Consider the following 21,819-nt stretch of genomic DNA (forward strand, 5'->3'; position numbering starts at 1 on the left):
TTTGCAGTACTAACATAAAGTAGGGTTTTCTGTGGCTTGGTATAGGAGCGTACTTTCTTTTTCTTGGCTTGCATTGTAAACGTCTTGAAGTGTTGCGGACACATTTACTAATTCCAACATGGTGGTACGTTACAGAAGACTTGGCTACGGCTATGTGCCCTGGAGCTGGGCATGATCCATGAGAACGTATTCTTCCAGTCATACACTTATAAGTGTGCCCATCCCCATGCCTGTAGGTGCCCGTCCGTCCATTCTCCTCTTTAGGAGATGCTGCTCAGGCTGAAGTCTGGATAGTGAGAGCCGGGATATGGGGCCGGCCTCAGGATGAGAGTAAAAGGACACAGCTGTTTGTTTTCCTGAAAGCTTTTTTTTCCCTCTTTTTCTCCTTTTCTTTTTTTTTTCGCCCCTCTCCAAGCAGGAATGGGGGAGGAGGGTTAAGCGCCTAGGCTACAAGTGGGAGGATAGGAGGACAAGGGGGCTTTTGACTCGGGCCCTATGTAAAGCAGCGTTGAGTAGAACACTGGAGACACCTGCTGATCACTTTTCATATTACATCTCAACTCTCCTCTTTTTCAGGGTGCTAGAGGCCCTGATGGACCAACGGGAGGATCTGGGCTACCAGGTACCAAGGTAAGTGCCCATTCAGGTGCCACCTTTTCCTTCACATGCATTAGGGGCTGCTTAGTTATAAATCTTATACTCTATACAATGTATACAGCTTTCTGTTATATATGTTTAACCCTTTTATTCCACTTCCTTGCAAACGACACTGATCCCAGTGAACGTGCGCATCTTTGGCGGCTTTAGTACTGCTCCTCCCAACATGCCTTGCCAGCTGACATGGTGAAAGGTGTAGCATGTCATGCCAGCTACGTGGATTATACCACCTTGATGCCTCTCTCCAGAACAAGGACTTGTTCACACCACTCCACATGCCTGCCAGTAGAAATAAGGCTGAATGTTTATTTCAGTCGCTTAAAAAAAAAAGGAATAATGAAAGCTTTCCCATTTATGGGACCGAGCCGGCAGCTAGTCCTGTACGGGGATAAACACTCCGCTGGCACATACCAGGCCACTGTCTGCTTATTCTGGCCGTGTAATGTGCTGAAGCGGGAATCAAAGGGACGTGACAGTCATATTATGTAGTGTAATGTCTCCTGTATATCAGACTGGACCGCCTGGTATATACATCTCCTTATTGATAAGGACATAGACATCCATCCAGCACAGAGTCTCCTGTTCACCACTCCACCATATGTCTAGCATCGACTGTGGACTAGGACAGGACGTGCTCAGCTAGAACATATCCAACCTATTCAGGATTACACAAAGCAGATTATAATGCATCCAAAGCCAACAGTCCCCAAACTGGTGTCATCTAGGAGTTTAGAAAGGGCATGCATTGTCCCATAGAGGAGCAGGATTAGCGTCATGTCACCCTTCTCTTCAACTCAGAGACCAAGTGGTTCACATGTAGAACAGCTTTTTATAGTGAGGACCCTGCCAAGTAGATGCATTCCTCCTAGGCTTTAAGTGTTAAGTTTTCGCATCCAGTTTCTGATACGGCAATGAAATCCTTTCCTTTCATCCCTTACTTTTAGAAAGTGATGGGATACAACCGCCATGCAACCTTGTTGTGTGTTTTGAACCATATAGCCTGATTTTTCTTCCTTTTTCCATCATGGGGCTTGGAGACTTGTGGGACTTCTGATAACTCGGCGTGTAACATTTCCATAGCACCGCTTCACGGCTGGGAACGTATCCTGTAAAGCAGGGGTTCTCTTTAGCCCTTTGGCCCTTCAGCTGTTGCTGAACCTGCAGAGGTTCGGTTTCGTATGAACCTGAACTCTCGGCTTCTGATTGCTGCCGGAGGACCGCCTGGAAAACTGGGATACAGCCTATGGCTATGGCTGTATCCCAGTTTTCCAGGTGGTCCTCCGGCTGTATCCACCCTCTTCACGGAGGCTGCAGACAGCGGGAATCAGACGCCGACAGTTCAGGTTCATACGAATCCGAACCTCGGCAGGTTCTCATCTCATCTCTATTCCCATCATGCCTGGACATCCGCAGGTTGGACAATGCTGAAATAAATGCTGACGAAAAATGACATGAATGTCCATGGCTATCCAGAGGAAGCGTTTCTCTAGTTCTTTCAGCCTGGCGTAGTTGGCATACATTGGGGTCAGTCTGTAAAACTAGGCCACCATTCCTCTATATTTCTCCGCTTCTCCTCCATTACTCGGTGAATGTGGCGTTCCCACAAAGGGATGAGAGTCTGATTGGTGAGGGTTCAACCGCTGGGACCCCCACTGATCACAATAATGTGGGTCCCTGGTTGAACATTGCATTGGTGGGACGTGTGTGCCGGCTCGTTATTGAAATGTATGGGAATAACAAAGGTAGCTGAGCGCTGTACTCTGCTATCTTGTATAGAGTTGAATGGAGAACCGCCACTTTGTCCAACCAGGGGAGACACAGAACCCCCACCAATCAGACCCTGTGGATAGAGGATGTGTATCCTTCATGGGGAAACCCCTTTAACACCTCCTAAGGCAGATTATCGGCAATGAGCGTTGCTAGAAATGCTCATTCATCTGATAATTCAGTAAAAGTGCCAGCGATCAGGTGAGGAGCAGAAAACCGTCCAATCCTCGGCTGATCGCATCTTTTGTGCGGCGTTATCTTTCGTTATCGACCACACATTTCTCTGTCTAAACAGGAGAGGTAGGGCCGATAAAAATGAATGTTAATGGCTGCACAAACAATACAGCAATTGTTCATGTGGCCTGGCCCTGTGATTTATCATGCTTTATAAAGACACTGCAAATGAGTGCTGATCTCACTGATCGGCGTTCCTTTGCGACTGAAGGCAGCCAAAGATCGTTGAGTGTAAAAGGACTCTAAGTCCATACCTGGCCGCATTGAATACACTATTCAAATGGAACAAGCACCCTTATAGCTTTACCAACAGAAATTCTTTTCTCATTTTTGCTCACATACACCACACATATAGTTCCTGGAGTTGTCCTGATTCCTGTTTGTCTGTTCTCTGTATGGTCGTCCAGCTGTGTCGGATATCAACATGCCAGATATTCCTGGTAGTGTAGCGATAGATGCCCCCCCCCCACCCTGTACGAGTCTTAGTAAGCTGGGTGGCCGCCCCTGTTGTTAACAGCATTGTGCCACCCATTGAGCTTATATGTTAGCTGCTGGTATAGCACCTGTACCCTTGGTCCTCAGATACCTCCCAGCATGGCTGCCGCCTGTTCACACTCTGTAGGAGATCTCTCCATCATGGCCGCAGGCTTTGCTGCTCTCAGACAGATCAGACAGGCTTCCATTATCCTAGTAATTCACTCGCTGACCCTTTCAGCCCTTTCAAAATGTTTAGGATTTCTCCTAAATCAAAGAAACATTAAATGTGTTTGACATTGGGAGAGTTGTGTGTTTCTTCCTCGCCCCAGGAATGAATTGACTATTGTGGAGGAGATGTGCCCTGTGACCCTGCGCTCCTCCTGCCAGCCAATCAGGACGCCTCCTGTATGTGTGCCCACTGTGAATGGCACCTGCTACATGAAAGCTGTGCCGGCCTGGACTGCTGGGCCTGGCTGCCTTGCTTTAGGCTTGATTTATAAGTGCAGACAGTAGGCAGACAGGATAGGGATACAACTATACCACCTTTTCCCATGTGCAGTAGTAAATTTAACATTCCAACCCGGGTGGGTTGTTGCAGAATTGCATTATCCGTGACCGAGCAGATCTTGCGTGCCTTTGTTTGGGAGGGGTCTGTGTATAGAGGACATGGCGAGGGTCTACCAGCTTCCTGTTCCCACAGAGGTGTTGTTCTTTGTCATTGACTTGCTAAGCCACCCGCAGACAGTCTGTATGATATGATGCCTTCAGGCAGGCCGGGGACAGGCACTGTATCCACTGCAATGGTGAACCCTGGCCTCCAGAACACACACTGACTACTGCTCTGTTAACTCATGAAGCAATGGCCAACTCTTGTAATGTGGACTTGTCCATGCGAAGGTGCATGAGGTTTTTAACCCTTAAGAGTCAGTGCAAAGACCCAAACATTATTGCAGGTGTATTCTGCATGGTACATGAGTAATGGAAGTGCTTGAAAGAGTTTCCTGATAAGACTGGTGGTGATGGTAATTGTTAGCAATAATCTGGAGGTCCTTTGTGGACTGAGTGCTAATACATGAGTTGGGGTTTTTATAGTCACTGACTGGTACTGTTTTATCACCAACAATCTATTCAGAAAGTCTTCAAACCCTTCCATGCCATTATCTGGTCTCTCCAGACATGTTCCATTGAGTTCAGCTCAGGGCTCTGGCTGGGCCATTTGTTTCATTCCTCCTCCACACATTCCTGTCTCTGAGCTCTACAGGCAGCTCTTTCCTCCTCCACACAGTGCTGTCTCTGAGCTCTACAGGCAGTTCTTTCCTCCTCCACACAATCCCGTCTCTGAGCTCTACAGGCAGCTCTTTCCTCCTCCACACATTCCTGTCTCTGAGCTCTACAGGCAGCTCTTTCCTCCTCCACACATTCCTGTCTCTGAGCTCTACAGGCAGCTCTTTCCTCCTCCACACATTCCTGTCTCTGAGCTCTACAGGCAGCTCTTTCCTCCTATACACAGTCCTGTCTCTGAGCTCTACAGGCAGCTCTTTCTTCTTCCACACAGTCCTGTCTCTGAGCTCTACAGGCAGCTCTTTCCTCTTCCACACAATCCTATCACTGAGCTCTACAGGCAGCTCTTTCCTCTTCCACACAATCCTATCACTGAGCTCTACAGGCAGCTCTTTCCTCCCCCACACAATCCTATCACTGAGCTCTACAGGCAGCTCTTTCCTCTTCCACACAATCCTATCACTGAGCTCTACAGGCAGCTCTTTCCTCCTATACACAGTCATGTCTGTGATCTCTCAGGCAGCTCTTTCCTCCTCATGGCTTGGTGTTTGCTCTGACATACATTGTCAGCTGTGACACCTTATATAGGCAGGGGCGTGTCTTTCCAGATCCCATCCAATCAGTTGAATTTACCACAGGTGACTCCAGTCGAAGGTGTGAAGACTTTCCGAATATACATGTAAATGATGTAATACAATAAACATAAACATTGTGGCACACTTTCTTTTGCAGAACAAGTGGTTTTACAATATAAAAGTTTTGGAAATGTTGACCTGATGGGGAAAAGCTGCTAAGGAGCCATAACAAGCTAGAGAATGAAGGCTATCTATGTGCAGTTACACCCCATACATGTGAATAGAAGCTTTGGGAACCTTAGGGTAGGATCACATTGGGCTACAGGCCCGTGGTATACGTTGGCATACCAGGAGAAAGGTTTAGGGATGAATGCCACAACATAGGACCCAGCCTTACTTTAATAGAGAGCAAGTATCCCAAGCGAGAACTGGGAACCAGACCCTGGTGTACCTAGCAACAGTCGGAGACTCAGGGACTGTGGCCCCCACACGCATATGTGAAAGCCGCTTAAAGTTTGACTACTGCTTATATGTTATATGTATCCGTTCTTGTATTGCACATTTCACTTTATATTCACCTGTAACAAAACCTGTTTGTAGGGACCTCAAGGAGTACGCGGGAAAGAAGGACTCATTGGGCAACAGGTAGGTCATGTTTTTGGAAATCACACCGTAGACATGGGGCGCAGTACACTGAACGTGAGACGCTCACAGCTGTTTTTACCTTCAGGGCAAGATGGGAGAAAGAGGACCTGTCGGGCCACGTGGCTTTCCAGTAAGTGACCATATAGTCATTGTGATTTTTTGATCTGTTCTCTAATCCAGTGTTATTCAAGTGTAGTATCATTCCAGGGTATTCCAGGACCCTCTGGCCCAACTGGGGAAAAAGGAATTCCAGGGAACCCGGTAAGGCCATTTTTGTCAATCATTTTCCACTATCTATGACAAGTATCATGTAATATAGTAAAACCAGATAGAACATGTTAGGATCATCCAGAAACCATAAACTTACATGCAAGTCATCTAATGACCAGAGATGAGCAAACTTGCTGGAAGTTTGGGTTGGCATGAGCCTGAATGATTGCCATTTGAATCCCGCTGCTTCGAGAAGGTGGATGCAGCCTGAGGACTTCCTGGAAAGCATGGACACAGCCTATTTTTTTCCAGGCAGTCCTCGGGCTGCATCCACCTTCTCCAGGCAGTGGGATTCAAATGTCAACCATTCAAGTTTTTTCAAACCTCAAGTTTCAGCAAGTTCATCTCTGATAATGACATTACAATAGTGCCTGACCATTGTGCCCACCTCATTGTATGTTAACACCAGTCCCACTGTGGTTGTCCTGTTTAATAATGGATGGACCCATTGCCTATTTATTTCCAAATGCATATATAAAGATCCACTATTTGGCTACATAGAACATATCAGGTTGGCACTGACCAAGCTCAACACTTCTATTTTTAAGGGACCACCCGGACCACAAGGGCCTGTCGGGGCTTTGGGTGAAATAGGACATAAGGTATGTTGGAAAATATTATTTTTTTAACCCTAAAGTTGTCTTTAAAAGCACATATGTGTGTGATCCATATTTCATATTGGGGGTTTGACCCAGTGGAGTGTTGTTTTAGGCTGATGTTTTTATAGTTAGAGGATCCTCAGATATGTTGACGCCAACATTTATCGAAACCTAGAGCAATGGAAAAGCTAGAGAGTAGTATTGATAAATCTCCTCCAAAGTGGATTCTCCACTTTCACTAGCTAGGTCACCGCTTTATATCACATGTAACATAGACCAAACCCTCCAGCCTCCATCGTCCTCTATATGTGGACATACAATGGCTTGGTACGGTCAGCATTGTTTCAGCATTCTTGAGTTTATCCGAAGTAATCTGAACTTACGAAACAAATGTTAAAACCATTATAAACTCATTAGATGTTTGAAATTCAGCCCAAAAAGGCAATTTGGGGCAGGAAATTTGGCGCAGAGCTTTGGCTTCAATACAACTTGTATGAACTTCCTCTGTAGCTAAAGGCTAGACATAGGATGAGAGCCCATGAGCAGAGCTGGGTAGATGTGGACCTGATGTTTGGGGTTTGGGTCAGGGTGAGCCCAAGTCTGTTCCCTTTCAGGAAATAGGACTTTTGAGGGACAACGATTATAAAAGTTTCGGTACTATAATGCATTACTTTATAGCTGCAGCCAGGTTACAATCAGGCCTATTTCTTATGGGGTAATTCACATTAGTCTAATATGCAGTGATTTTAGCAAAGTTAAAGCATTACTGTTGCTTAAAATAACACTTTTCACAAAGTTTTGATGAGTCAAGGTTTAGGTGCCGAGAGCCCCACCGATCACTAGATATAGCCAAGAGAAGTGCTCGGCTGTGTGCTTCACTCCCCAACTTCATCTAGAGCAGGGGTGTCAGACTCAAATACACAGTGGGCCAAAATTAAAAAATTGGAGAAAGTCGCGGGCCAACCTTAATAGTTAAGGAAGAGTGCATGCAGCGTTTTTGGCACTGTCAGAGCAGCGTGCAACGTTCCTGGCACTGCCTATCCTAAGATAAATGTCCCCACATGGTAGTTACCCATTATATCCCTTAAGCAGTAGGTAATTCCATAATTGTGCCCCATGTAGTAGCCCCCCCCCCTATAGTGCCCCACATATTAGCCAGGCCTACTATTAGAGCCCCACATAGTAGCCAGCCCTTCCAATAATGTCTTATATAGTAGTCAGCGCTTTCAATAGTGCCCAATATAGTAGCCAGCCCTCCCAATCTTGTTTTATATAGTAGCCAGCCCTCCCCAATAGTCTCTTATATAGAAGCCAGTCTCTAAAATAGTCTCTTATACAATTCCACCCCTCCCCCATAGTTATATATAATAGCCAGCTTTCTCCAATAGTCTTAGAAAGTAGCCAGATCTCCCAATAGTCTCTTATGTAGAAGTCAGTCCCTAAAATAGTCTCTTATATAGTAGCCAGCCCTCCCCCATAGTTTTATATAATAGCCAGCTCTCTCCAATAGTCTTATAAAGTAGCCCACTCTCCCCAATATTCTCTTACTTAGAAGCTACCCCTCCAAATAATCTCTTATATAGAACGGCCATCTTGACCACCCATATTATAATCTGCTGCAACCTCAGGTGGGCCAGATTTAATACAGCAATGAAAAAGCTCAGTGGGCCAAAAATAATGGCACTGTGGGCCAGATTTGGCCCGTGGGCCAGAGTTTGACATGACTGATCTAGAGAGATGGGCTCCATTGGAAGTCTATAAGGTCAGATGGAGCAGCAAGCCAGTGAGTGAAGAGCACAGCGGCGCACTTCTCCCACCTACATCTAGCGATCAGAGTGGGTCTCAGCGATATTGTCTGTGTTACGTCAAACCTGACCGTAACACTTGAAAATAGAAGCGAACTTGTTTAGTATAGAGGGAGCGCAGACCCTCAGATTCATTTCCCTTTGTGGACCCAAAGAACTGCAGGTGGACGCTGCTGGGCCGCAACTAAACAACATGGCCTCTAAACAAATATTCCCACAGTCTTCAAAGGATATAATCTCAGCAGCATAAGGAAGAATACAAAAACCCATACGGTGACATCCTTCTTTTATGTCTTATTCATCTCTTAGGTTTGGGAATATGTAATCCGTTCAGTCTGAAGAGCCTATGATGACTATAGAGGGGGTCACCTTACTGGCTTCCCTCTATACACCTTTAACAAAGTCTTACTCCTCTGTCTGTATTTTTGTTTTGTTTTTACAAGCAATTATTTTTTTTTTTTAACTTTAAGAGGTTTTCTACCTTTATCTCAATGCAACTCCATTTTTATGGCACCAGATATCTTATAAAACATGGATTTTATGGTACTCAAGAATATGGGGCCTTGGAAATGTTGACTGCAAAGACTTGTACTTGCTTCAGTAATTAGAATTTTAAGACTTGTTGAGTCTATTAAAATATAATTATTATTACTATTTAACATGTCCTATTCATTTTAGGGACCTCCAGGGGCAAAGGGAGAACCAGGGCCACCGGGTGATCTAGGAATGAAGGTGAGTGACTACCTATGGGAACAATCATTGTCGAGGTCACTAGCATATGTGACAAGGGAAATTATGAAGCATAAGAGCCAACATCATGTCCCCGGTAACCCTAACCTACATGACAGGAGGCATATTGTCTGGTCTGCAATGAAAATGTCTAAGTCCTGTCATCTCCCACCCACACGTAAAGATTCAATCAAGCTGTATAGAGTCCATCCACATATCTTTCACCCAATAAAGCTACGGTCACTTTTGCAACCTATTTTTACTTTCCATCAATAGGTAAAAATAAATCAACTTTGGAGGTAGTTGTTAACAATGTCTTTGTGTTTTGTGGACACAGCTCATGGCAGGCGTATGGTTGGAGACCATAAAAACACTCTATGTTGTTTGATTCTGCAAAACCCTACTTTTATTTGGTCAATGGTAGGGAATAAAACAAGACTGCAGGATCAGACTACGACACGGATTGTTTGTAGTCTGTTACCTTGGAGACACATAGGTCTTATTAGAAGCTGTACACAGAAAACAGTAGGATCGTTTTTTAATCAAGACTGTTTGCGAAATTCCTTTACTGTTTCATCCAGCATGCATTAGACCATAAAAAAACGTGTACATGCCCTATAATGGATGTTAGAAGATGTGATGTGGCGGGTTATTTATTTTTGTGGCTCTACAGTTTTCTGTGCCCATGTATGCCCATTTTGTATCTGCCCACCCAGTGTACATTCTTCTTCTTGACCCGAGCCATTAATGGAGCTGGAGGTGACAAGGGCAGCCTAACATCCAGGGGACCCAGAGCAGCTTGAGACCATGGCCGCCTGTCAGATGTACTTTTTGGTCTTCTCGCAGAGGCATTTTTGCTTTAATGTCGTCCTGTTTATTTTGGAGTGTACATCTTACTGCTTTTATACTTCTTATTGTATCTCCACATTTTATGTTGCCCCCCCCCCCACCTCATTGTTCTTGGCAAGCTATCCCTGGCTTATGACAGAAGCTACTGTTCCCCCTTTGTGACAGTGCTGAAACCTAAACCGTCCTCCCCTCCTGTCCTTTTCTTTGGGAACAAAACCCCATTGATGTGCGCCGTCCTGCCATTCGGAAATGCGTGGCTCCCAGTAGCTGACAGCTCTCAGCGGCGGCCAGCGTGCGGCTCTTATCTCAGCTGGACAGAGGACGAGCTCGGGATGGATTGCACATCTCGCTGCGCTCCACATTTACATCAACTACATAGCTGGAGAGCCGGAGTCTGCCCTGGACGCAGATGTCTTTCCCAAGCGTGTTCCCTCTGTCTAACAGCAGTAGTTTGTTTTCTGAACAAAGGGTCAGAGCTTTACAAGCAGCAAACCCAGGAATATTTATAGTCCTAAAACAGGAAGGAGAAAAGTCTGGATTCGGACCTAGGCTTTAAAATAGAAAATTGCATGGAACATGAACCCATGTCTGGAATGGGAGCCCAGCTGTTCCCGAAATCTGCTTCTTAATGGAAATGATACTTATTAAAGGGACACTAAACCTACTAAGCAAAGTGCACCATCCACACTATGTATATAAGGTAATAGGGTGGACATACCACACTACCTGAACACTATACTCTGATGATATGGAACATTGGTTCACACTATGTATATAAGAAACAGGATAGACATATCCGACTACCTGAACACTATAGTCTGATGATAGGGAACAGTGATTCACACTCACAGCGAATACAGGGTATGTATAAGCCATACATTGTGGTAGGGTTCCCTTTAAGCTCTTGTTAGGTTGCTCTGAACCAGTGATCGGATCCCATGAATTGATCTCTACTAGAGATGAGCTAACCGGGTTTGGTTTCGAGTTCGAGTCGATCCGAACCCGAACGTTCGGTATTTGATTAGCTGGGGCTGCAGAACTTGGATAAAGCTCTAAGGTTGTCTGGAAAACATGGATACAGCCAATGACTATATCCATGTTTTCCACATAGCCTTAGGGCTTTATCCAAGTTCAGCAGCCACCGCTAATCAAATGCCGAAAGTTTGGGTTCGGATCGACTCAAGCGTGCTCCAGGTTCGCTCATCTCTAATCTCTACATTGACCACCGTTATATTTTTCCATTTTCAGGGCGATATTGGTCCACTGGGAATACTTGGAGAACAGGGTCTCATAGGCCAGAGAGTGAGTATACCTGTGTAGCTGTGCCTCATATACACTAGTCCCTGATAATCCTGCCTAAGTGTAAAGGATATAGGATGGAAGTAAGTTGTATCATTGCTGTATGTAATCGTCACACCACCAACTTTCTTGCTCCATAAACAATCTGGATGTCACTGGCGTTGTCGATAAGCCCTTCCTATGTCTTTTAGTGTCATGGATGCAACATATTGCAGTGCTATAGTGCCCCCTGCAGGGCAGTGCTCCCACTTTCACAGTCCCACATTCACTCATTACATACATAGTATACATAGTTATTGCTTTTTCTTTGTTATGGCTGTTTCCCCCCACTCACAATGATCTGTATCTACAGGGGGAGACAGGCCTAGAAGGCGACGGTGGTGTAATGGGCCCCGATGGACTGAAGGTGAGTGCTCACACAATGGACTGTGAGTGGGATCTGTAGATCCAGGTAGATGAGATCTGCAGGACAGAAGGAACATGTCCTTAGCTCTTCTCCACCAGTCTTTCTGCTCAGTGAAGGAGATGAATTCTTTATTAAAGGGATTATCCAGGATTAGAAAGCAACACAGGTACTTTCTTACCAAAACCCCTGTCCTCGAGTTGTGTGTGGTTTTACAATTAGTCTCCATTTACTTCCATGGAACTGAGCTGCAAAACCCTCACACAAACTGAGGACAAGAGTAGTGCAGTTTCTGGAAGAAAGCGGCCATGTTTTAGTAAGCCTGGACAACCCCTTAAAGAAGTATGGAGCCTGTATTCAGTAGGGCAGAGCGAGACAGTGAGAGAAACGCTTAGCTGAATGCATCCCCCCCCCCCCTTCTGTTGATTGGTGGAGGTCTCAGCACCCAGACCCCAACTGATCAAAACTTTTAACATGTCTCTATTACATGTCAAAAGTTTTATTCTTTTAAGCAAATGTTTATGCTTCAGTGCTGTCCTTCTTACTTCCACAGTCATTACTGGAAGCTGGTGCAGTGCAGTCTGAGAGAAACCAAAACCTTGTGTACAATTACCTGTATACTAACCTGCTTTTCGTATATACGGCAATAGGGTGAAAAAGGCGAGCCAGGGCCTGACGGGGAGACGGGAGAGAAGGGCGCTGTTGGCTTAATAGGAAAAGATGGGCCTCCTGGTTTCAATGGAATCCCAGGTGTCAGAGTGAGTACATACAGCAATGGTTAGATCATAGCAGGACGGACATCTCATTCATCTCAATACAAGGGACCTGAAACGTCTTATAACTGGTGCTGGAGAGGTGCAGACAGCGCAGCAGCTTTCTGCCATCTATCTCACTCCGTATCCATTTCCTATGATAAGACGTTAGCGGGTTGTGGTTGTCATGGCACGAGTATTATTATGTGATACTTTCCCTTTAAATCCATTGTGCACTGTGTGGGAGAGACTTATCTGTAATAAATCTCGGTGGAAATCTGGATAGCTATTAATGGCTATAGGGACAGCAGACGGTCCAGGGGCCACACTACGTGGTATCTTCCAGCTTCATGCTGCTGACAGACGAGTAACATCTGAATCAGAACATCACAGGCTCTTCACAGCTGTACTGATATAGCAGCTGGGCACCCCTCCCCCACATGTGCATGTCTCCTGTGTCCGCCGTCTCATTGTCCATTGCACGCAGCCATTCACACGCCTAAGCTCTGTAAACTTGCGAATTAAAAGTAGTTTTACTTGGCAGGAATGGGGGATGATCTAAATCTGCTCTGTGCCCAGGAAATAACTGTAAGAAGTGTTTATTCAGGGAAAAGTTGTCCCTTACATAAGATGGAATCCCAGATGAATGTATATATATATATGTGTATACAGTGTATATACGAGACCTGTCACCGGCACAGACCTGCATCCATAGCTGCCCTATAGTGCAAAAGAAGTGGTTATAGAGATGATAGCTTCATGGCTGCTTTTTCTTATGCTCCATTGTTTGTATAGCAACAACATATTCCACAGCGCAGTATGTAGTCTCCTGAAGGGTTCACAAACTAATGTCCCTATCTCAGACAAACATGACGCTGCTTATCCCAAGAGGAGAAGTTTTCACCTATAGGCTATGTTCACACACAGTAAGAGACCGGCCGTTTCTTGACCCGGCCGGGGCATGGAATGGCCGGTCTCTGAAAAGATCATGATCTTTAGCGCCGCAAAGTTTTGATGCAGGCACATCCGTGCGTGTCCGCGTCAGAACTCCCCACTGCACACTATGGAGCATGCGGCCGGAGCCGCTTGCTTCATAGTGTGCACTGACAGGGTTTTCTGCGGCAGTCAGTTTTCTATGGCGCCGCTAGGGATCCCGGCCGGAGCGTATAGTATGAGTATACACTCTGGCTGGGATTCCCTCAGCCTGCAGCACTGCGTAAGTTCCGTGGAAATCACGGCCGTTGAAACAACATATACAGGAAAGGTGATAACTGTCTGGAATGGTACAGTGCTCGGTTATGGAGTACAGTGCTCGGTTATGGAGTAGTGGCTGAGTGTGTTCACTGCCGCTCAATTCACTTGGAGGATCTTGATTCTTGTCATCGGCCGTCCCTAACCTCACCTTTCCTGCGGAAAACCTCTGTCCATGCAACCATAGAGAAGGGTACATAGAGAATAAACAAGGAAAGTTAATGGGAAAACCGCTACAGAGAAGAAGTCATTTGGCTTAACCTCTCCACATTTATATAGCCTATAAGCCCACATTTGGCAGCCACGATGTGGCGCTTGTGCGAAAACCGCAGAACAGATGGATCATTGAATTGCACTTTGGAGCAGTATCCAGCCGACATACCGTTCCACACAACCCCTCCCGCCCGAACAAATCCTGCTACTATTCAAAGCTTCAAAAATGGACAATTCCTTTAAAACAGTATATGACGTAATCTGACCTTTCTCCACCGAATCAATCCTTTAATCTCTTACAGTTATTGAAGAGATTTTGCAGGCCCCATTGATATAATGCAGACATGGAGAATACTGAAAAACTTCACTCACACCCCGCTGTGAATATCACTACTTGTTAATATGGAGAAGCCAATAACCTGTAGCTGAAGGATGGCCACATCATGCCTTACAGCAAACAGGAGTCCAGAGGCTTCAGAGGCCGACTCTTAAAGGAATTCTTCACTGTAGGTATAAGATCTTAACATCCATTCTGTTCGAGCATGGGGTCAAACATCATTACCTTACATGCTAATGCGGGCGGTGCTCTGCTCAGGACTGAACCATTGTTCACGCTTATTCACCATTATCATATGCTGAACATGAAGTGGCTCTAGTTGGGAACTTGAACAGCATTTCTTTGGGGTCTTGGAGTAAATTCACATAGGGTTAAAGAGGCCATATATCTAGAGTTCTTTGGATATCATATGTTCTGCACATTACTGGGGGAAACATGGCAGTCACAGAGTTAAAGAGCTATCTGCTGTGTCCGAAGTCTAGCCAGCTGGCGTGAAGTCTAGCGCTCAGTTCCAGCAGCTCTGCAGAGTGATTTTTTGGTCTCAGGACAAGCCCGAGATTGGGTATCAGTTCCAGGAAAGTCATCCTAGAGTGTGTGAGAAACCCGAGCCTGCCTTTTGGAACCCCTCTCTTTACAAGCAGCCCGGGTCCAAGATGTTATAGTGAGGGTGCTCAGAGGGTGTGACGGGGGTGCTCCTTGCTCTCTCTGCCTTCTTCCGTTATCAGTCTAGCAGCTTCAGCCTCTAATCCTACTGTCTTGATCGTCTACCTGTTACTTGCCAGACGCCGTCAATGGCTTGGCGCGAGAAGCTGTGACTATTGCTGCTTTCTAAGAACTGCAAATGTTTATTTCAATTGTTCTGTAACCATCAAACAAACAAGATGGATGAGTGCGGCCAGTACTGTGTAGACATCTGAGGACTATAGCGGAGTATGAAGGCTATGATAGTAAGAGGACACATGGCCATCATTTACAAGAAGAATTGTGCTACCTCCTTGTGCCTCATCTTTTGGCACATGTATGTGGGCACCCCTGTATGGCATTAATGTATGTGGATATATAGAAATGTTGCATGCTTTCTCCAACCTTCAACTGATGGCAGTCACAATAGAGATGGTGGGTATAGACTAGCCTCTCCAATGTCACCATATGCTATATACTGAAAAAATAGGAGATTCTGCTTCCTTATATTTCTTTAGTGCACCTACAGAAGCAGCAGCAGCATTGGAGATATTCTAGAGCAGTACTGAGCAGTGTAAATTGCGAATCCAGAACTGGGGTGAAATCTAATCAGAAGTAACATTGGAGACATTGTTGAGCAGTACTGAGCAGTGTTAGCTGTGAATATAGAACTGGTGTGAAATCTAATCCCAATCAGCAGCATTGGAGACATTATAGAGCAGTACTGAGCAGTGCCAGCTGTGAACCCAGGACTGTGGTGAGATATAATACTCACTATAAGCTCTTGTAGTCTCTCTGCCTACTTCTGGGTCTTTTCGGTCACTCCCTTTCCCCATAGACATCTATGCTGTTACTCTAGCTTGCGTCTCAGGACAGGATTCTGCTGTTTTTTTTACAATAAATGTTAAAGCTGAGTGGGTAGGGGCAGAACAGGAATAAGTGTACAAAAAGCATGTTTATCTAATAAGATACATTACAAAGTTGTGTATATTTGCTTGTATTATTGATGCACAGTTTGACCATTTAAAATATCATACTGACTTCTCACTGTAGTAGGTCTGTGATACTCTAGTTATTCAACATCCTATGATCAGGAGGTAAGGGAGTTGAAATTTAAGCAGGTCAGACACTTTTAGTAGCTGTCATCCAAATGCTTATTTGGCTGACAACTATTCTCCCTGACCCTCACACACAGGTGTACCTAGTTCGGTTAAGCATGCCTATATTATCAATGGGGAACATTTCCTACAGAAAGCTGCACGTCCGGCCACTTTTATAAACATACCAGAATTTCAAGTTGTGGTAATTGGGAAGAAAATGGATGTTTTATTAAGTACGTTTATTAAAAAAAAAAAAAAGATAGCTAGAATGTGGTCACGCAGTAGTTAATAGCCCTCGAACGTAAGAATGTTGGTTCAGTCCAAAGATTGAATGCTGGGAGTAGTAACATAATTCCCCCTGAATCCGCCAGGCTGGGTCACAGGCCTCTCTCCATTCACATAGGCCGGAAATGATCCCTCAGAGATTTTGGCACAGGTTGGGCGCAGCAGTTGCAGCCATGGTGTGAAGTGATTCCTGTGTGTCTGGCAGCTTCTCTGCAGCGTCAGCTCCAGCTATATTGATTCATTCTGCCTTGGCTGCAGATATGTATGTGTATATATTACTATTGGAGTCCTGCTATAGTCTGGCTTCTATATTCCATGTGCCTCAGTCTGTTTGTAGATTAATGGCAATGTGTAATATATAACAGAGATGTGTGTAATATCATTGATGTATATACAGTGTAGGCTGCAGGGTGGTATATACTGCTCATAGGGGACAAGTCGCAGATCTATGGATGTCATTGTCTGCTGATTCCGGGGGTGCCACAAGATGCTGCTGATACAATGAGAGGGATGAGAGGAATCTAGCGTATGTTAGTTCCTTAATGGAGGCCTCGCAGTGTAAATTATCACCTGTGATTTATCAGGGATGGAAGGAGTAGTAGTCCAAGAGACATACACCTATCAGCCATAACATTAAAACCAGGTGAAGTGAATATTGACAATGGCTTCTGTCAGGGAAGAGATACAAGTGATCAGTGACGTGGATGTCTTGTAAGCAGGAAATATGGGCAAGTGTTTTAAGGGAATCTGCACAACCCATGTCATATGTGGTGTTCCCGATATGCAGTGGTTATACCTACCAAAGGTGGTCTGACGAAGAACAATGGATGGATAAGGCTTAAGCCCCCATTACACTCGTCGGCAGCGAGCGGATTAGAGCCGAGGAGCTGCGGGAGGTGATCGTAGATTATCCGGGCAGCCCATAGAAGATAGCAGCGGTCTGCTGCTACCACTCCTATTCCACAGAGTGACGGCAATAGATCGTTGCTATCCTGGTCGTTTGTCTTTCAACATGTTGAAAGACAAACGACAGCAACAATCAGCTGACCTTGTTCATGTCGGCTGATCGTTGTCTCCTAATTCACCAGACGATTATCGTCCGAGTCTTCCATATACTCTCCTTCATTTTCATCCTTTTTAGACATCACACCATGGAGCGCTGTTCACATTTGTATTTTCTGGGAAAAAGATGGCACCAAAAATCACTTTGGGAAGAAGACAAGATGGCAGGGGCAGTGTGATGGGCAATGTTCTGCTGGAGACCTTGTGTCCTGGCATCATGTGGATGTTACGATGACACGTACCACCTACCTAACCATTGTACACACCCTAATTCCCACACTGCAGACATTGTTCAGGAATGAGGAATATGCCAAAGAGAGTTTAAAATGGCTACTCTGCCTCCAGAATCCCCAGGTACCACAGGACTCATCAAAGGTCTATGGAGTCCACAGCTATTTTATATGCAGGATGGAGACCTACCATGATATTAGGTTTTAATGTTATGGCTGATTGGTATGTTTGCTGTAGCACCGGGAAAGCTTCTGGCCCATACAACAAACATATCCATAGGCTGCCATTCACTCCACCTAGAGTGTCCTTTTGCCCTCGATGGAGCCAGTGTGAATGCCGCCATTGACCCATTTCTATTTAATAACATGGCAGCTGGATTCTTATTGGTTCTTATAGAAAACCCTTTTGCTACCAGTCTGCTTCATTTACATGGAAAAAAAGATTGCTCGATAAGGACAACAAGGGCGCTTTTAATACATGGAAACCAATGTTTTATGAAAATCTCACTGCTGACTAAGTAAACCACTGTGGGCTGTATTTGCCTTGGAGAGATGGTTTGGATCCAGTTCCATGTGTGTGTAATTTGGCGACAATACCAGGGGAGCTAAATGCGGCTGTGTGGAGCTTGTGTACGGTCAGCGGACAGTGATCGCGCTGTGTCACCCTGCATCCCATCTCGCTTCAGTCTAAGCCGAGCTCAGAATATGTTTCTCATAAATGTCTGCATAATCCTAATCCCTAAATTTCCTGCCCCGTACCCATTGTATGTCGGACAGGGGCAGGAGTCAATGTTTAATACATGGAGACATTTCTGTGTCTGTGGGAAGGAATGTTCTGTGGTTTGCTCGCTCTACGCTTGTCTTGTCTTCATTTGCAGGATTTTTTTTTTCTGGCTGCATTTTAGTCTCGTTTCAAATTAGAGCTAAATGTACAAAGAGGTAGAAGGTTTCCAGTCATCCTGAGAGATGCTGAGGTCTGGAAGATGTAGAACCGTGCTCAGGAATCACTCCTATTGCTTCATTACTCCCCCGACCACCTGGTATCGGTTGCTTAGACATGTAGCTTAGGATAGGGTTAATCCTCTTGATATGCAGTTCAATTACTAGGCCCCATGCTAACATGTCTTTACTCTAACTTACAGGGAGTAGAGGGAAAACCAGGAAAACAAGGGGAAAAGGGAAAGCCAGGACGCAAGGTAAAGCATGAGCATGGCAGCAGTACCCAGTATGGGTCATGGCATGATATTGGCTGGTGTTAAAGAAAATCTTCATTTTATTCTTAAGGGAAACAAAGGAATTCAGGGTCACCTTGGAGAGACCGGTTCTCTGGGTAAACCAGGACCACCAGGGAATCAAGGCCCCAAGGGAAGTAGAGGCACCCTCGGGCCAGTGGTGAGTACTTGGGGGGTTACGTGGCACACAACCAAAGCTTTATCTACACAGAAGAGTCTACCTTAAAGTATGATCGGATGACTGCGGAGAGCCACTGTAATCCTGAGATCCGTCCGGGGAGAGTGCGTGGCTGTCATTCAGATCCGACTCTTTCATTTAAATGAAGCAAAGGGATTAGATGTTCTGCTGGTTGTGGAATAGAGAGCACCGCAGCCTATTCCCCCCCGGCTGCGTCTCAGGATCGGGGGAGATCTCCGCAGTCTCACTGCAAGCGATAACTTTTGACTTATTATTTGGGATTGTAATCTCCTGGCTGCCTATAATGCTCCAGGTCTACATATACGTCAATGTTTATGTCATTGTGAAATAAGAACTGACCAATCCATCCTCACCTCTAGGGCTCTCCTGGGAGAATGGGTGCACAAGGAGAACCAGGAATTCCCGGCTATCAGGTATAATCATTTCAAAATGGCACTGTGTTTGAGTGAATGGACTATATGTCTAGACATAAGTCAGGCGGCCATTTTGGCAAGTCACTATGCACCACAGAAGTTTTGTGCGGAAAAATAAAAAATAAAAAACCCATGTTTCTTACTTCCTGGATATTATATCTTATAGCTAGTTATGAACCATGACTGTGATGGCATTGTGCTCATTGTACACAGAAGATTTGCATGTTGAATGTCAGCTGACTTTGTTCTTTGTCTTACAACAGGGACATGCGGGCCCCCCAGGTCCAGTTGGGCCTCCAGGAGTAAAAGGTGAAAAGGTATGTCAGCATTGTCCTGAGAAATGCTCAGTGAATAGTATAATAGTATTTCCCAGGCAACATTACGAGTATCAGTCAGACTGCTCTGGTGAAGCTTTGTCCCTCCGAGAACAATCGAGTAGGGCATTAAAAATCCTTCACCCCAGACCGTTCTCTCCGCCAACATCAGGGCATTAAAAATGCTTCACCTGACTGTTCTCTCCACTAACATCATCTGTTGTGCAGAGTCGGGAGGCCGCCATGTACACTAGAGAGTCTTTTGGAAATGGTGGGTTTGGCCATCTTCAATATAAGGTGTACCGGCATGTATGAGCATGGCGTTACAGCATTATGCCAACCATTCTTTTAGTGACTTGGTTAAATCTAAATCCATTCCTGCATTTTCCAGAAGCCCCAATTGTGTCTAAAACATTGATGAATGTGTTCTGAATGGCAGTATGATGTAGGATCCTCCAGTATCTAATGGAGACTTTTCTCTTGGGAGTTTGGGGAGTAATGGTAGCCATGACAAGGTGCCTAGTGAGTGCAGGACAGAACAAGAAAACTCATATAATATACACCAAGGGTACGTGCACACTACAGAATCACGATGGAAAACCCGTTGCAGATTCCACAGCTCGCACCCTTTTGTGGACCCTGGCATCAGTGCGCGTCTCGGCCCGTGTCATAGACTCCATTCTATGCACGGGTGGATTCCGCCTTCCGCTGTATGAGTTGACATGTCAATTCTTTTGCCGGATGGCAAAAACGCGCACGGCCGGCAGGGTCCGTGAGTGGATGCGAGCTGCGGAATCCGCAATGGGTTTTCCGTCACGATTCTGTAGTGTGCACGGACCCCAATGTCATAGATGAAATGGAATCCCTACAAACATTTTAGGAAACCATCTTTTAAAATGAAGATTTAACATAGGAAATAAAATATCCCTCCCTTAATCTCCTCCGTTTGTTTAACCCCAAAACGAAAACATATTAAGAAATGTGTGTCCCATTATATCCTCCTCCTTCTTCATTGTCCGATGTCTAACTGCAGCATGAGCCTCCCCCCTCTGCAGTAGGCGATTGATAAGACCAGCCCATTGGTGAATCCCCAATACTTCAGCCTATAATGGAGGCCATCAGCAGGAGATTAACCCCGTGCTGAATTCTCTCGTTTTTATTGTTCATTTCTAGGTTCAGTGTCCCTTTAAGTAAAATACCATCTTGTCTGTTCCGTCTGTTTGTTTTTGAACCCACAATATTAGGAATAAAATGTCTGTACATTAGCCGGAATCATGTTTCTGTGGCTTTATTCAGGAACATATGTGTCAGCAGATTCCCACCGATCCCAGCAGACAGTATACACTGAGTCATCTCTATAACCGGATGAGATCATGATGTAGATATATACGGCTCCTCTTGTCTCTTTTGATCACATTTTCTTGACTTTTTTTTGTGGTTTTTGTCACCTGGACATTGTCTGGTTTGGCAACAACATTATGCAAGTTATTCAAACTTTTTACGTCATGTGTGTATGTGGTTAAAGAATATCAGATTTATAGGCAAGATAGTCTCATAAGTCATATGCCCCCACTTACAGCGGTGTGGGCTATAGATATAGAGCTCATGGTTTGCTTTGTTTTTAGTCAGTGAGTACGGCACAAGATGTTAGTTGTTCTCAGTAGAGACGAGCGAAACTACAATATGTTCAGTTTCGGTAAACCGTGAAAAGTCGGCATTTGACTCCTGGTGGCTGGAGAAGACGGATCCCTCTTTCTCCATCTTCTCCATACACTAAGAGTCAAATCACGAATGTTCCGGGTTTTAGGAAATCGAACTTATGGTAGTTTTGTTTACTTCTAGTTCTCAGTCGGCTGTGGGTAAAATAGTGGGAAAGTCGAAAGTAAGTGGAACATAAGTTTCGACAAAGAAGACAAAGTATCAGCAGAGAAAACAAAATGCCTGGAAAACGGAAAATGCTTAAAGGGAATCCGTCAGCTCCCGGGCACTACCTGAGGTGCTGACAGTGTGCTGTAGCTGGCAGCCCCCAGTAAGCATGGTGCCTTTTTGGTAATTTTCTGTGCAGTGGATTATGTACAATCTTATGTCTCCTACTGTCACAGAACTGTTGTTTGTGCCACACTTGTCATGCATCCTCCTCCCTCTTCATGAATAATCAAT

At 45.1% G+C, this 21,819-nt stretch overlaps 1 protein-coding gene across 1 annotated transcript in view; it reads left to right on the forward strand.

The window, feature by feature from the left end:
• The window catches only part of COL27A1 (collagen type XXVII alpha 1 chain), a 225,796-nt gene that overhangs the window by 163,322 nt on the left and 40,655 nt on the right, over positions 1–21,819 (forward strand). Inside the window, exons 29-41 of the mRNA XM_069943643.1 lie at positions 577–630; positions 5,592–5,636; positions 5,722–5,766; positions 5,844–5,897; positions 6,455–6,508; positions 8,989–9,042; positions 11,137–11,190; positions 11,540–11,593; positions 12,241–12,348; positions 18,644–18,697; positions 18,786–18,893; positions 19,292–19,345; positions 19,609–19,662. Coding sequence (XP_069799744.1) covers positions 577–630; positions 5,592–5,636; positions 5,722–5,766; positions 5,844–5,897; positions 6,455–6,508; positions 8,989–9,042; positions 11,137–11,190; positions 11,540–11,593; positions 12,241–12,348; positions 18,644–18,697; positions 18,786–18,893; positions 19,292–19,345; positions 19,609–19,662 — 792 coding nt within the window. The remainder of the gene's footprint in view (positions 1–576; positions 631–5,591; positions 5,637–5,721; positions 5,767–5,843; positions 5,898–6,454; positions 6,509–8,988; positions 9,043–11,136; positions 11,191–11,539; positions 11,594–12,240; positions 12,349–18,643; positions 18,698–18,785; positions 18,894–19,291; positions 19,346–19,608; positions 19,663–21,819) is intronic.

The sequence above is a fragment of the Dendropsophus ebraccatus genome, chromosome 10, assembly GCF_027789765.1.
Source record: "Dendropsophus ebraccatus isolate aDenEbr1 chromosome 10, aDenEbr1.pat, whole genome shotgun sequence".
Lineage (NCBI taxonomy): Eukaryota > Metazoa > Chordata > Amphibia > Anura > Hylidae > Dendropsophus > Dendropsophus ebraccatus.